At 41.1% G+C, this 13,467-nt stretch overlaps 2 protein-coding genes across 2 annotated transcripts; one reads left to right on the top strand and one right to left on the bottom strand.

The window, feature by feature from the left end:
- Positions 1-597: 597 nt before the first annotated feature.
- On the top strand, positions 598-8,779 carry katna1 (katanin p60 (ATPase containing) subunit A 1). Its single transcript, XM_064340015.1, has 11 exons — positions 598-810; positions 1,648-1,810; positions 1,924-2,060; positions 2,943-3,129; positions 3,962-4,077; positions 4,565-4,670; positions 4,849-5,007; positions 5,193-5,319; positions 5,699-5,833; positions 7,019-7,145; positions 7,934-8,779. The coding sequence occupies exons 1-11, from the start codon at positions 758-760 to the stop codon at positions 8,130-8,132; spliced, it is 1,509 nt and encodes a 502-aa protein (XP_064196085.1). The 5' UTR covers positions 598-757; the 3' UTR covers positions 8,133-8,779.
- Positions 8,780-8,957: 178 nt separating this feature from the next.
- On the bottom strand, positions 8,958-13,344 carry ginm1 (glycoprotein integral membrane 1). Its single transcript, XM_064340019.1, has 8 exons — positions 13,185-13,344; positions 12,548-12,610; positions 12,346-12,445; positions 12,017-12,165; positions 11,578-11,737; positions 11,090-11,304; positions 10,832-10,995; positions 8,958-10,268 (listed from the first exon to the last, which is right to left on the bottom strand). The coding sequence occupies exons 1-8, from the start codon at positions 13,272-13,274 to the stop codon at positions 10,169-10,171; spliced, it is 1,041 nt and encodes a 346-aa protein (XP_064196089.1). The 5' UTR covers positions 13,275-13,344; the 3' UTR covers positions 8,958-10,168.
- Between the last annotated feature and the right edge of the window lie 123 nt (positions 13,345-13,467).

The following is a 13,467-nucleotide window of genomic DNA, read 5'->3' as shown; positions in this document are numbered from 1 at the left end:
AATATTTGTTCTCAAGAATATTTAGTTCATATTTACATAAAAATATATCAACAGCACTGCATCCTGGATCTACTGTAGGTGTTGGATGGTGGGTGACCATAAAGCGTGCCTTGAGCTTTTTAAAAGGAATTCTGGACTACAAAAATGCCTTTTGTTAATTCAAAGTGGCCTTTTAGTACTGACCTTGACTTATTTTGGGTTAAGGTCTAAACGACTTTAACTGGCCAAAATGAACCCCTTTCCAACTACTGATAAGTAATTAAATTACACATCATTTAATGTATGAAGTAAAACATAAAAACTGCAGTTTATTCACTGTTGTTCGTTTATCGAGAAGCCTTATAGGTCTGTTAGATTAACATTTAAAAATGTTTTGCGTGTCTTGCCGCATTGAAATCTTATCTCCGCTAGCTTCTTCACTGAGAACTACTGTTTCTTGCCAAGACTGCCTATAACCCATTAAATGAATTCTCGTTTTAAGTGTGTATAAGCCTATTATGAATAATAAGAAAACAAATAACGCTTCAACTCAGCTTCAGACCCATTACCATAGAAGAACAGTTCTGTGCCCACAAGTGCGTTTTCCTCTGTGAAAATCCAGGAAATGACGCCGTATGCTTGACTTCAAACTTCCAGAGGCGGGTGCTGTCGGACGGGTGGAAAAAACTCCACTCGAAAACAAGCAAACAAAAAATAAATATATGTTGATATTGTGTAATAAAGTTTTTGACATAACCACTGATGTATTTTTAAGTGCATGCTGTTCTCGACTTTTTCGAATGGTGTTTTCACATTGGGCATTTGCAACAGGTGAGTAGCTATGAATCTGGCTAGCTAGTTAGCTAACTAACTTTTAGCTAACGTCAGCTAGCTAACTCACTGTTAAGTTAACGATAACTAAGTTGCCTAGCGCTAATTCCTTTAGTAGTTTTTTAAAGTTGCTAAAGCAGGGGAATGGTTATTATTGCATTATTTCAACTTAAAATCTGTTCTGTGATTGAAAGGTAGAAATACATGTAGCTGACCTGCTAGCCATGTTTTATATGCAATGTGGCAGTGTTAGTAGATGTTAGCAAGCTAGTCAGCTAGCTTTCTACATAGGGTACTATATCATTGCTATCGATAGATAATTCAAACGAGGAAGACATTGCACAACTGTTACTTAGTTAATTGTATCATACAATTAACTGAATAACTTTGCTAGCGAGGATGGTAACCAGTTTTTATAACTTTATTTAAAGTCGTTGTTAAAAATAAATCCAAAATTGAACGTAGTTGTAAGAAAGTTATGTATCCAATGCTGCCCAAATAAGTGGAATTAACACAATCCACAAAATGCCAGGAAAAAGCGGTCTCCTGTCTGGTTTGGTAATGTTAGTGAGGGTATCGGGAGATTGAAACGGGGCAGTTTCTACAGTGTTGACCTGATTACAAAGCATTTTCAGTGCATTGTACGGTCACTGTTTTCGTTCAGATTTCTGAATTTATTGGGGAAACCCTAAATAGGCTATGTGAAGGGAGATGATTTTGTTGACAGACTAAATAAAGTGTTTGTCAGCCGCAGGAATACTATTTGCATTTTGTTATTCCAGAACATTACAATTTTAGTGCATTGTCTGATTTTGCTCTAATCTGTTTTCCTCCTAGAATGAGCCTGCTTGAAATTAGTGAGAATGTCAAACTTGCTAGAGAATACGCCTTGCTCGGAAACTACAACTCCGCTGTTGTGTGCTATCAGGGGGTACTTGAACAGATAAAGAAATATCTTTTCTCAGTTCGAGACCCGGCCTTACAGCAGAAATGGCAACAGGTATCATTCCCTTTGTTCTTTTCCTTGTCCTTTTTATTGCACAGTTTGTACTGATTTCGTATTTCAACAGTAAACATATTTGAATCCAATTCAACATACTACCATACTGACAGGTTTGGCAGGAAATCAACGAGGAGACTAAACATGTCAGAGAAATCATGACAACGTTAGAGAGTTTTCAGCTTGAGACCACCCCATCCAAACCAAGCTGTCAGGAAGGAGACATTTGGCCTGTACAGTCAGACCGCAGGTACGTTTCTCTTAAAATGTGAAAACTTTTGTGTTGTTTCAAATCATCCAGTCTAGGGTTTCAGGAGCGATGCAGAGTAATAGCCTTGAGCTTGGTCAGTGTTCGGAAGACATTGTCAAATGTCCATCTTGTTCACCGCTAAACATTTTCAGATTTAAAGTAATTGTTTGGCTTGTTGGTGACACCAATACTTAAGGGTAGTTAATGCTAAGAAATTCAGTGTTGATTCAGCTCCTGTCTGGAATTGTGGAAAATGCAATGACTGGTTGAGGCTGCACAAGAGTACATTGGTTGTCCTGTTCATTCCTTTAATTCAAATAAGGTTTTCTTAAATCAGTAATGTTTTTTGAGGATTAAGTTGAAGTAACTCTTTGCACACAAGAATTAAACAAGTAATTAGAAATTTCTGCAAGACTTGTGTGTGAAATTCCTAGCCATATTGGACAGCGATAATTCAGTTTGCGCTATTCCAGTGTGGGGAAAAAAGAAAATGCATTACTGTCCTCCCTGAAAAAGAAATGTCTGAAAATTAACTGTTTTGAATATTTCCATGTTCAAATGAGCTTGGGAGGGTGGCTGGGTAAATAAGCCAGCTGGAAGAAAAGGCTGTTTGTCTCAGGAGAAATACATTCATGATGTAGTCATATGACTTGGATCAGAGCATGGATGGCCTCTAAGTGGCCCACTCTGTTGTTTTTTGTCAAAGTATGACAAACTTAGAACTTGCATAACCTTTTAGCATGCTAAGAAAAGACTTGCGCATTTCCAGCCTTTTTTTAAAAACCTTTGTGGAAGGTGTGGGAGTGAAAGGGCAAATGCAGAAGTGTTGGGGAAATGTGCGTGTGACTTAACCGCGCATCATATTGATGTCTCTGAATGAAGGTCTTCACCCTGCCCGGTGAGGCGGCCACAGGTCCCCTATAAAGACGGCAAGCCGCACAACAACCGTCTGAGCGTGGCCGCCAGGGCCCAGCACCGCCAGTCGCCGCGAGGGCCCAACGGCGACCGCGCCAAGCCTGTGAAAGGCAAGGATAAGCGGGAGGCCCCGAGCAAGCCTAAGGATGACAAGGTAAAGTCCAGTCACAGGGCAGGCATATTCAAAGAGGACCTGGGGTGGACTGCATAAACTTGCACTTCCATCGACTGACTGTAATGCATATAGCAAAATAACAATTGCCACATGTATTACAGTAAAAATGAAACCTAGTTTTTGAGCACCTTTCAAGTATTTAGGAATCATCATGACCTCTTCTGACAGGTTAAAAGTAGAATTTGCCTGTCTGAGAGTGGTGTCCTCTTGCTTGCACGATCTTCTGTTGGACAATTGTGCATCTGTGACTAAGGAGTATATGGTTGTACAATTAACCGCCATGCAGCATGAGTCATTAATAAATCAGCTCGTCACCACATCCTGTCTGCAGTTGCGTTGTTGTCCATTCATTCATGTTTAATTATACGTGTAACAGAATAAAGTGGGATTGAATGCATGACTGAATGCAGCGTCTTCAATGATAAATAACATTTAAATGATGTTATTTTTTTTCATTGTGAACTGTTCAACAGAGCATAGTCAACATTGCAATATCAGATGCCTGGCTGTTGTATTCAAATTGGAATTAAGTGCTTCAAACTCATTCCACTACTACAGACTGAACAGAGAAATGTTATATAACTTTGTGTATGTCGTGTACACATTTATATTGTATGCATGCTCTTTCTTCGATCTTCAAATATTCATTTCGCAAATGGACATATCTTTACTGTTGACCAAACAACTCCTCTGTTTGCATGCAATCATCGCTATCTCGTCAGTCCGGTTCCTGGCAGACCTCTGCTCTCTCTGGAGCTCTCGAGCCTCTGAATGGAAAAACTGTTGATCCGTGATCCCATTTGCCTTGCAGAACAAAGCTGAGGTCTCGGAGACCGAGGTGAAGAAATTTGACGGAACAGGATACGACAAAGACCTAGTGGAGGCCCTGGAACGAGATATTATATCGCAGAATCCCAATGTCAAATGGTACGCCAAATTGCATAATCTTTTGTTTCTTTTTTTCAATGAGGAAAACGTCTGTACACTACATTAAACAGAACACAATTTTGTTTGTTCATGAAGTTGGCTGTGTGATGGTCTGGTGGGGGTAATTAGACCAAAATGTTGTCGACTTCGTTTACATAAGAAACATCGTTTTTTGATAGATGCATTTGTGTAAATTTGCCTTATTAGATCTTTTTAATTTTTTCACCTAACCTTCACAGAACCAAATCAACTGTGTATCTACGTAATTTCTATTCTCCAGATCTGGGTCAGAAAAGTATTTGAATCCAAAACAAATACGTATTTGACCCAGGTCTGCTATTCTCCAAATAAAAGCCTTTGTTTACATTTCTTCCAAAGCAGTATTATACTGTTAGGTTAATGTACTTCATTTTCATTTTTATAATTCCATTCACACTGTTTCATATGTGATGGATAATTTAAGGTAATAAAATGTCTATATCTACAGGGATGACATTGCATCCTTGGAAGAAGCAAAGAAGTTGTTGAAGGAAGCGGTGGTTCTCCCTATGTGGATGCCTGAGTTTTTCAAGGGAATTCGGCGACCTTGGAAGGTATTTTATCTCAATGAATTGTCTGAAAGAATGAGGAAAATTGAAGTAGGATTTCCTGTTGTATTCATAACAGTACTATCTGTGGAAAGAAATGTTTTGGTTTGTCGCAGAAGGTGGTTATTTTGCCCTTGATTTGGCTGAGTCATGCAACAGAGCTTTTTATTTTCCTCCTTTCTAGGGAGTGCTTATGGTTGGCCCACCTGGCACAGGGAAGACGCTGTTAGCCAAAGCTGTCGCTACCGAGTGCAGAACCACTTTCTTCAATGTGTCCTCATCCACGCTTACCTCAAAGTACAGAGGGGAGTCTGAGAAGCTCGTCCGGCTCCTATTTGAAATGGTGGGTTTAGCTTCGATGTCAGTGCCGTCTCCTCATTTGTGGCCTAGCAGAATGTACAGCAGACTGTCACGTTTAATGTGGCATCGAAGCACAATGCAGCTGTTTTTGTGTGAATGGGCTATTCCCTATTTTTTGTGGAGCGAATATGAGTTGCATTCGAAGTGATTGGTCATTTGCTTGTGCAGGCCAGGTTCTACGCCCCCACCACAATATTTATCGACGAAATCGACTCCATGTGCAGCCGAAGGGGAACGTCCGAGGAGCACGAAGCCAGCAGGAGGGTGAAGGCGGAGCTTCTGGTTCAAATGGACGGTAAACTGAGAACTGTGTTTACTGGTGAACCATTCAAAGTTCCACAAACCGTCTAAAAGAAACATCTTAAAACTTTGCTTTAATTATGCACTGCATGCTAGCTTGTTACTCAGGGCGATAATTGTTGCGATAATTTTTTTGTTTCTGTGAACAGTCATTTTTGCTGAAGTGACCATATGTATATTGAGCTCCATAATGTTTTATTTGGCTCTGTACTCCAGTTTTAGATTTGTAATGAAACAATCATGGTTTCACCACGTAGAAATTACAGCACGTAGCCCCTCCATTTCAAGGCACCCAAAAAAAAAAGTCTTTGTCCCAAACATTATGGAGCTCACTGTATATGAACAGTTCATTGATAATGATCTGACCTATTCAGGTGTTGGCGGGGCATCAGAGAATGAAGATCCTTCCAAGATGGTGATGGTTCTGGCAGCCACCAATTTCCCCTGGGACATCGATGAGGCTCTGAGACGCCGCCTAGAGAAGAGGATTTATATCCCTCTGCCCTCCGGTAACTGCATGTGCTCTCCACGATTTTGTGCCAGTATCTTCAGCTCATATGGAGTGAATGTATGCAGTAGGGAGAGGTAGTGGCTGATGACATCATGTCATCCCACTGGATACATTCAAGCCCCTTATAGTGTCAACATTATGCCATGTCAAATGTTTTACAGTGGTCCACCCAATACCGTATTTTTCCTTGTGTGTCAAAAGTTAACTATGCAAAACTCTGCCCCTACATACCAGTTGTTTGTATTAGATTAGTTCTTGGGTATTGTAAATGGACTGCATTTATATAGCGCTTTTATCAAAAGCGTTTTACAATTGATGCCTCTCATTCGCCAGAGCAGTTAGAGGTTAGGGGTTAGGTGTCTTGCTCAAGGACACTTCGACATGCCCAGGGTGGGGTTTGAACCGGCAACCCTTCGACTGCCAGACAATCGGTCTTACCTCCCCACATATCTTTCATATCTTTGAAGGTCTACGCAATAGACCACAATAGATTTGACATTTGTATAACAAAGATACAAGGAAACCGAATGAAACAGAAAATGTATTCTGATGCTCTCAGCAAAGCTTAATGGTAGTATGCACCGCAATGTTGTGCCTGTTGAGCAATTTGGCAGCCAGTTATATTTCAGCTTTTGCCCTTTAGGTGCATCAATAATTTACTACTCTCTAATATGTCTGCTGCTGAAGTTCACCATCTGCAAGCCAAGCAGCTCAGCCAAAGAACAGATTGTTTAATCAACACCTCAGCTGAATGCAGCCATTATAGAGTGCTTTGTGTTCTCAAGGTTCCATGCCTGAATAAATCAGCTGTCCCATGAGTTTTCTTTGTAGTTTATTTGTGGTTCTGAAAAACATTTATTTTCTGCACTCTTGATTAATGGGGAAATGTGCACAGGCTTTCTTGTTCGTTGATCATTCAGCAGAATAAAGAAATGATAAAAGCTTCAAATCGAACCAGTTTAGCTTCATTGAGTTTCAGGTTTGAATGTCAGCCCACCTAGACTGCCAGAAACCTGCAGGGCTATTCCTGGGACGTAGCGCAAATGCTACAAATTTGAGATGCAGCTGAAGCAGTGCTACCTGTGAAACTTACTCTCTCATTCATTCATGTTAAATTAGATTTATCGTTCACTTCACGGCGCATCCCTGTGTTAAATATTTGTGTCCAATGTTTTTCTTCCAGCCAAGGGCAGAGAGGAGCTACTCCGAATTAATCTGAAAGAGCTGGAGCTGGCCAATGACGTGGACATGGTAAAGATTGCTGAGCAGATGGAGGGGTACTCTGGTGCTGACATCACTAATGTTTGCAGGTAAGGCCTTCAGCTCTCAAAGATGTCATTAGATTTATTATTAGTTATAGCATTGTTGGCTTATTATTACTCGTTTTTGTCATTTATTGCAGATGCTTTGATTAAGCGTGACAGAGTGCTTGGTTGCATCATTTCAATATAAAATGTAGAATCTAGAACAAATTTGAATGCAAGCATCGAAAATCAACTGGTTATGTAAAATTTGACTGACACCTGAAATATGGTAATATAAGATAGCAGAGCTTATATTGACTCTGTTTTGTTTCTTCAAGTTTATCAAATTTCATTCAGGTTTAGGAAAAAGTAATTTATTGTAAGAAATGTAATTTTAATGTATTATAATTAGAAAAGGCACTAATGTTACTTTAGACATGAATAGAACAAGTCTGTGTTTGTTCTAATGACATGCGTATAATATAGCTCTTTGTCTTTGAAAAAAGCAGTTTAAACTTGTTAAACATTGAGCTACTTTTGAATCATTCACCACTGGGGTGATAAGATCCCAAGGAGAGTTTAACTACTGGAAAATTGTCAAGCAGCACAGTGATAGGCCAACATGTTTTACATAGTGCACAACCGCATATCTGGTACTCATGTTAATCAGGCTATAGGATCATTTACGGCTTGTCTCTTCAATCCAACATTGAAACTGAATACCAGTGAGTTTGTCAATGTTGCCCGTGTGGGACAGTGCAGCACATACTGAGACTCCGGGGTCCTCAGCCCTGTCCCTGGCGCTAACTTCGTTAGCACGATTGGCCGTAGTTTGAGACGTGTTTTTCCTCCAGGGATGCCTCGCTCATGGCCATGCGACGGCTCATCGAGGGCCTGACGCCGGAGGAGATCCGCAACATTTCCAGGGACGAGATGCACATGCCCACCACCATGGAGGACTTCGAGTCGGCGCTGAGGAAGGTGTCCAAGTCGGTGTCGGCGGCCGACCTGGAGAAATACGAGAAGTGGATCGCCGAGTTCGGCTCCTGCTGAGGCGTGGAGCGAACCCTCTGCCGCGCTCTCAAAAAAAAGCCTTCGCTTGGCTCTGAGGACAAGGACCAAGTTTCATTTTGGGGAGGGGGGGTCCTGTAACTTCCGTGGTAAAATCCAGACATTCTGGGAGCCTTTTTTCCCCCCTTGGTTTTGTTAGAATTTTTTTCTTCCGTTTGGTTGTACAATAAGCTTCAGATCGAGGGTGGCAACCATGAGCACTTTTGAGAAACACTATGGCTTTGACTTGCCATTTGACTATGTAGCCTAGAGGCCATGACACAAGGCATAAATGTAGTACGACGACATTCAGATTGTTTGGTGTCGATACTGTCATTTATCCTCCATTATTTAGACTGAAGCAAAAAAAAACCCCTCATTCACAAGAAATAATTGTTTGTATTTATATGGCTTTTAACCCCTGCCTCAATTTTTCCTTGTACCAAAGTATCCACTTTGTTTGTGTAACTGGGTTTTAGCCATTGTGCCAGTGATGTCTCAGTTGAAGAGTTGGAATAGATTTGAAGTTTTTTTATGCACTTGATTTTATAGGGGGACCGTCTGGTTCTTCCACAAATCACTACTTGGACCCAAAATATGGGAATGTGAGGTGAAAAATTTCAATTTAATAAAGCTATTTAAAAGTGAAATTAAGGGAATTGTGTTTTTTCAAATCTGTCTATATCTTGAAACAGAATAATGAGTAGATACTACAGCAATCAAAAACCTCTTTTGCTGATTAAATAATTGTTCAATCCATTTTCAGGTATGTTGTAAAAAAAAGAAAGAAAAGTAATCCCATTTGAAAAGTCAATCTGACACTTAAGGGACATTTTCAGAAACATGTTTTATTTGTTGAATAGGGCTTCAGCAGGAAATGAGTAGAAAGTTTTTCTCTTTTTTTGGCCAATGGGGGGGGGGGGGGGGATAGCACAAAGTCATGCTTCCATGCTTCAAGCGCCGCAAACAACAAAGCCATGAGATCGGAAAGCCAGGAAGGCACCACAGAAGCACCATTTAAGGACTGCATGTTTCCACTTGGCCTGACAGCCCACCCTCCCCCATTTACTTTTAATTTACCTTTTAGGGTGTACAGGCATATTCAACAGGCAGCTTTCACCAGCATGACTGATGCTAGTACTGTGCAAATTGCAACTGATTTCGACGTCAATACGAACAATAAGCATCAAGTGTCGTGAATCACATTCCAAAGCAACTCTTGTACTTAACTACATTTGACTTTAAAAGGGGGGAAAATGACAAAAATCTCGAAAGGGAACAATCTTCAGACCGAGCTGGTGTCTCTCACCTCGTTTTCAGTGCTACTTGAATCTGACTAAATGAACTGTCCGAGTTATTTTAATGTTAACTGCCAGGGCTGTGCCTTTCGGGGCTATTTTATTAACAAAAGTGCTAGACAAGTAACACGTGTTTTCAGAAATTAAAATGACGCATTCAGTTTAGCTCTAGGACAACTTGTGTTCATTGCACAATTGCATTGTTAAACCTAGTCTTTTCCCAAGGCATGCTGTCTGCAATCCTTGCTTCCTTATTTTAAGTCACACGTGCACACCTTTAAGGTGAAATCTGCAAAAAATGGTCAAACAACGCATATGTAACAGAATGTAAAGAAAACTGATCGATAGCCTAAAAAGAATTCCATGAATAAAATCACTTCACTCAGTAGATCAACCAATCAAAAGACTTCAGATCTTTGTGTACATGAGATTAAGCCTTCACTATAGAAAAGGGTAATCATGAAGGCGCAGTGAAGTCACAGAACAATTTAATACACAAAGATAGTCAGGGATCTTCATAAAGATCCTTAATACTGACCATCTGAAAATGTTGACCATCTTGTTTTGTTGCATGTTCTGGGGGTGGATTATCTTTTTTTGATAAAAGAAAAGGCGTCACCACTATATAGTTATGTATGAAAGTGCTACACAGAGAAGATAGTTGGGTTCCCTGACCACACGAATGCCTCTGGCCCCCAAGGTAACGACAATCCACTGAATCCCAAGACCAAGACCTTCAACTCAAGGCATCTTCTCCTCAGGCTCTGTCTCCATGTTCTCCAGCAGACAGTGTTTCTCATCTTCTGGCATTAGGGTCACTGGATTTAGAGTTAGGATTCCCCTGAAAAAGGAGGAAAAAAAATCTCCCATCTAACTCTCTCTTCTCAGTGCACCCAAACTCAGAAAGGCAGAACAGCTGTAATGAGGTTGTCGCCAATGATGAATTTTTCACAAGCACTTTGCAGCAGTTGCATGAAATTGCCTAAGGGATGTTGGGACAAACTACAAATCCAGAGGTAAGACTCGGTATAAAACAACAAATATAAAAATAGTCTTGTGTTTTGGGTAAACATAAAATACAGTTTCCGTGTTGCATTATTTCAATAACATGGTCATTCAGACCATTTTTTTAAAAACCTCATCTTAGTGACAAATGACTTGGTACCATTTAGTAGAAATTTGGTAGATATACCACATCTTCCACCTGAGTTATTCCTAGTTATTCTGTGTCAATGGAACACAGTTCAGAGAAGCCATGAACATAAATGGACTGGCCAGATCTTGATCAGAAAGCTTGCATTAACAGGGGCTTTAACCACACTGTCTGGAAACGGACATGACGCATTAAGCAGAGAGGAGTTAGCGACAGCGCCGCGGACGAGGCGTGGTCGCACCGATACGTACTTGTGTTCACAGGACGGGAAGAACACATCCAGGATCTTGACGATGACCGCCGACCCCACGACCCCGACGACCACCACCCACATGATCAGGAAGAAGAGGGGCAGGGATTCGGTCCAAAATCTCCGCAGGCGGTCCCTCAGCTGCTCGACCCACTGGCACATGGCCTGCAGGGGACGTACAAGACATTTTTTTACGATACGTTCTAGAAATGGAAGGGCGGGGTCGAGTCGAGCGGGTTACGCTGGATATCTGGCTCACGCTGTAAGAGGACATAGACTCTGATCGGAGCGGGGTCTCCGGCAGCAGTTTGTCTGGGAGCCCCTCCTCCTCGGCGGTTGTGTCCTCCTCGTACATGGGGTCCATGCGCAGGGGGGTCTCTGGGAGCTTGCCGGGGGCGGCGGTCTCCTCCTGTGTGGTCTCGGCTTGTTTGAGGGGGGAGTGACTGGTTGTGTGGAAGATGTCTTGATCTTCAACTAAGGAAAGAAGGTTAAAGAAAAAGCAAAAAAAGCTCACTGATAAAGGCACGCAATAATAACAATAACCTGGGTATGGCATAACTAGATTTACGGTGAACAAGCATTAGTGAACCACTAGTAAATATAACTTCTAATAACCATTTGAAATATGAAATGAATGAATGACATAGATTTTACTGTGATATGATTAATTAATATATGACTGAAATAAGTGATACATGTCCCTATGAGACTAAGCAAAAAATGAGCTACTAGGCCAATATATAGTACCTTTTGTTGGGAGGTTGGGGTCTGTAACAACCACATCATTTTCTCTGGGAATATGGAAGAGCATGCTCTCGGATATGGGGTAGGAATATGTGGACTGTCTTAGTTTCTGGAGGTTTTCGTTCATCAGTATTTTGACTTCATACATGTCAGGCTGCTGGACCTGGAATGAGGAAATTGTGCATAAAAACTGGGTTACACATTCGAAAATGTTCTCATTCAGGGCAGTTCAAGTGTTTGTACTGTTTCCACCTTCATTTCATTCCAACCAATCACTTCACCTGCCAATTTCACAAATTAGTTCCCTCTTCTGGTTGAAGGTGTGTTAATTAGTGAAATCAGCAGGTGTGTTGATTGGTTGGAATGAAAACCTGCATACTCTCTGCCTACCAAGGCACATTATTGGGCACCACTGTTGCAGACAGTGTAGAAACCAGTTTACCTTCCTCCCTTCCACCTCGATGACTTCCTCATTAAAGACCAGCAGCTCCACCACGGGATAATTCTCGAGAGGCCACTGGCGCACCATCACCCTGACCACAGTGCTGACGTAGACGCCATGTTCAGACCCACTGCCTCCATTGCTGTGCACTGAAATCAGGGAATACAGGACTTTAATCTGACAATATTAATGAGGTTCACAGTATATGAAGGTTTATTTACAAGGTCTGAGAAAAAAATGCACCTGAGTTATTATAGGACTATTTTAACTGGAATGACTGTGTGTTAAAAAAGGGAAGAGGCAATGAATATACAATCATAGATACTCACAAAGCAAGGCTTGACAGGTTAACCTTGTAACTCCTGATAACTTCACAGGGATGTCATTAACAAATATGTGTTCTCCAACCACAGAGATGTTGAAATTGATCTGAAAATTAAGGATAAACGTTATCAAATTTCACCCTTCAGGTAATAATATGGTTGCGTTGTTTAGGTTTAGCTAGCTAATCATTGACGAAAAATACAATACCTGAAGATTGTGCGTCTCCTGTTGTGTGTCACCAACTGCTGTCACGTTTATCAGGATACTCTCCTAAACCATTAAGTAAACCAAGGATAACAGGTGATATTTAAGCAAAGAGACGGAATAACAGGACAGCGCTCAGGCGGCCGTATGTCGAAGTAACACACTGAAGCTAAATATAAAACGAAAAGGTGATACATTCCGTTGGATAGACTGACTCTAGGACAGTGGATCTCTGTGTTAGACTACCAACAGGTTGACAACATGAGTGGCAAGGTGCCGAACTCAACTGGTTAGCTATCGACGAAATGTTTTGAGTACAGAAACTAATTTATATGAGGATATCGATGAACTGGGGGATATATCATCAGATGTCTACATCGCAACTGTAAACTCCCTGCTTGGGAGTCGTTTCACACATAAGTGAAAAAGTACATAAATTGCTAGCATTAGCTAATGTTACAGTTGAAGAACTGTTGTGCAATGGCCAATGCTGGGAAGTACTCTATTATTCCAATGCACCGCACGCCTCCTTAGCTCGCTAGCTAACAAGCTCCTCCTACCTACACAAATATATTACAAAGCGTTCAGGATTAAGTGTGTGACTACGCGTTACTTATATACAATTTCAGCATTTCCTCACCTTGTCCAACTGTCGCGGAGAAGCTTCTATCGAAACAAATAAAACAAACAAAAAACAGAAACCTATCGGGGACATCCGTGAGATAGCCATCTTTGTTGTTTCACTGTGTACATCACTGGTGCTGCATTCTGGGTATTAAAGGAGATGGGCGTTCACGATTCTTGTTTCCGGACGCTCGTTCTCTTTACTTCACGTGCGTTCCAATTTTCCTTTCTAGTATTCCACTGAGGCAGTACCACTGGTAAAAGCACATGAAAAACTATATTTCAGCTGAGGTTTAGAA

The sequence above is a fragment of the Anguilla rostrata genome, chromosome 6 (genome assembly GCF_018555375.3).
Source record: "Anguilla rostrata isolate EN2019 chromosome 6, ASM1855537v3, whole genome shotgun sequence".
NCBI lineage: Eukaryota > Metazoa > Chordata > Actinopteri > Anguilliformes > Anguillidae > Anguilla > Anguilla rostrata.
This window is presented reverse-complemented; position numbering and strand designations above follow the sequence as displayed.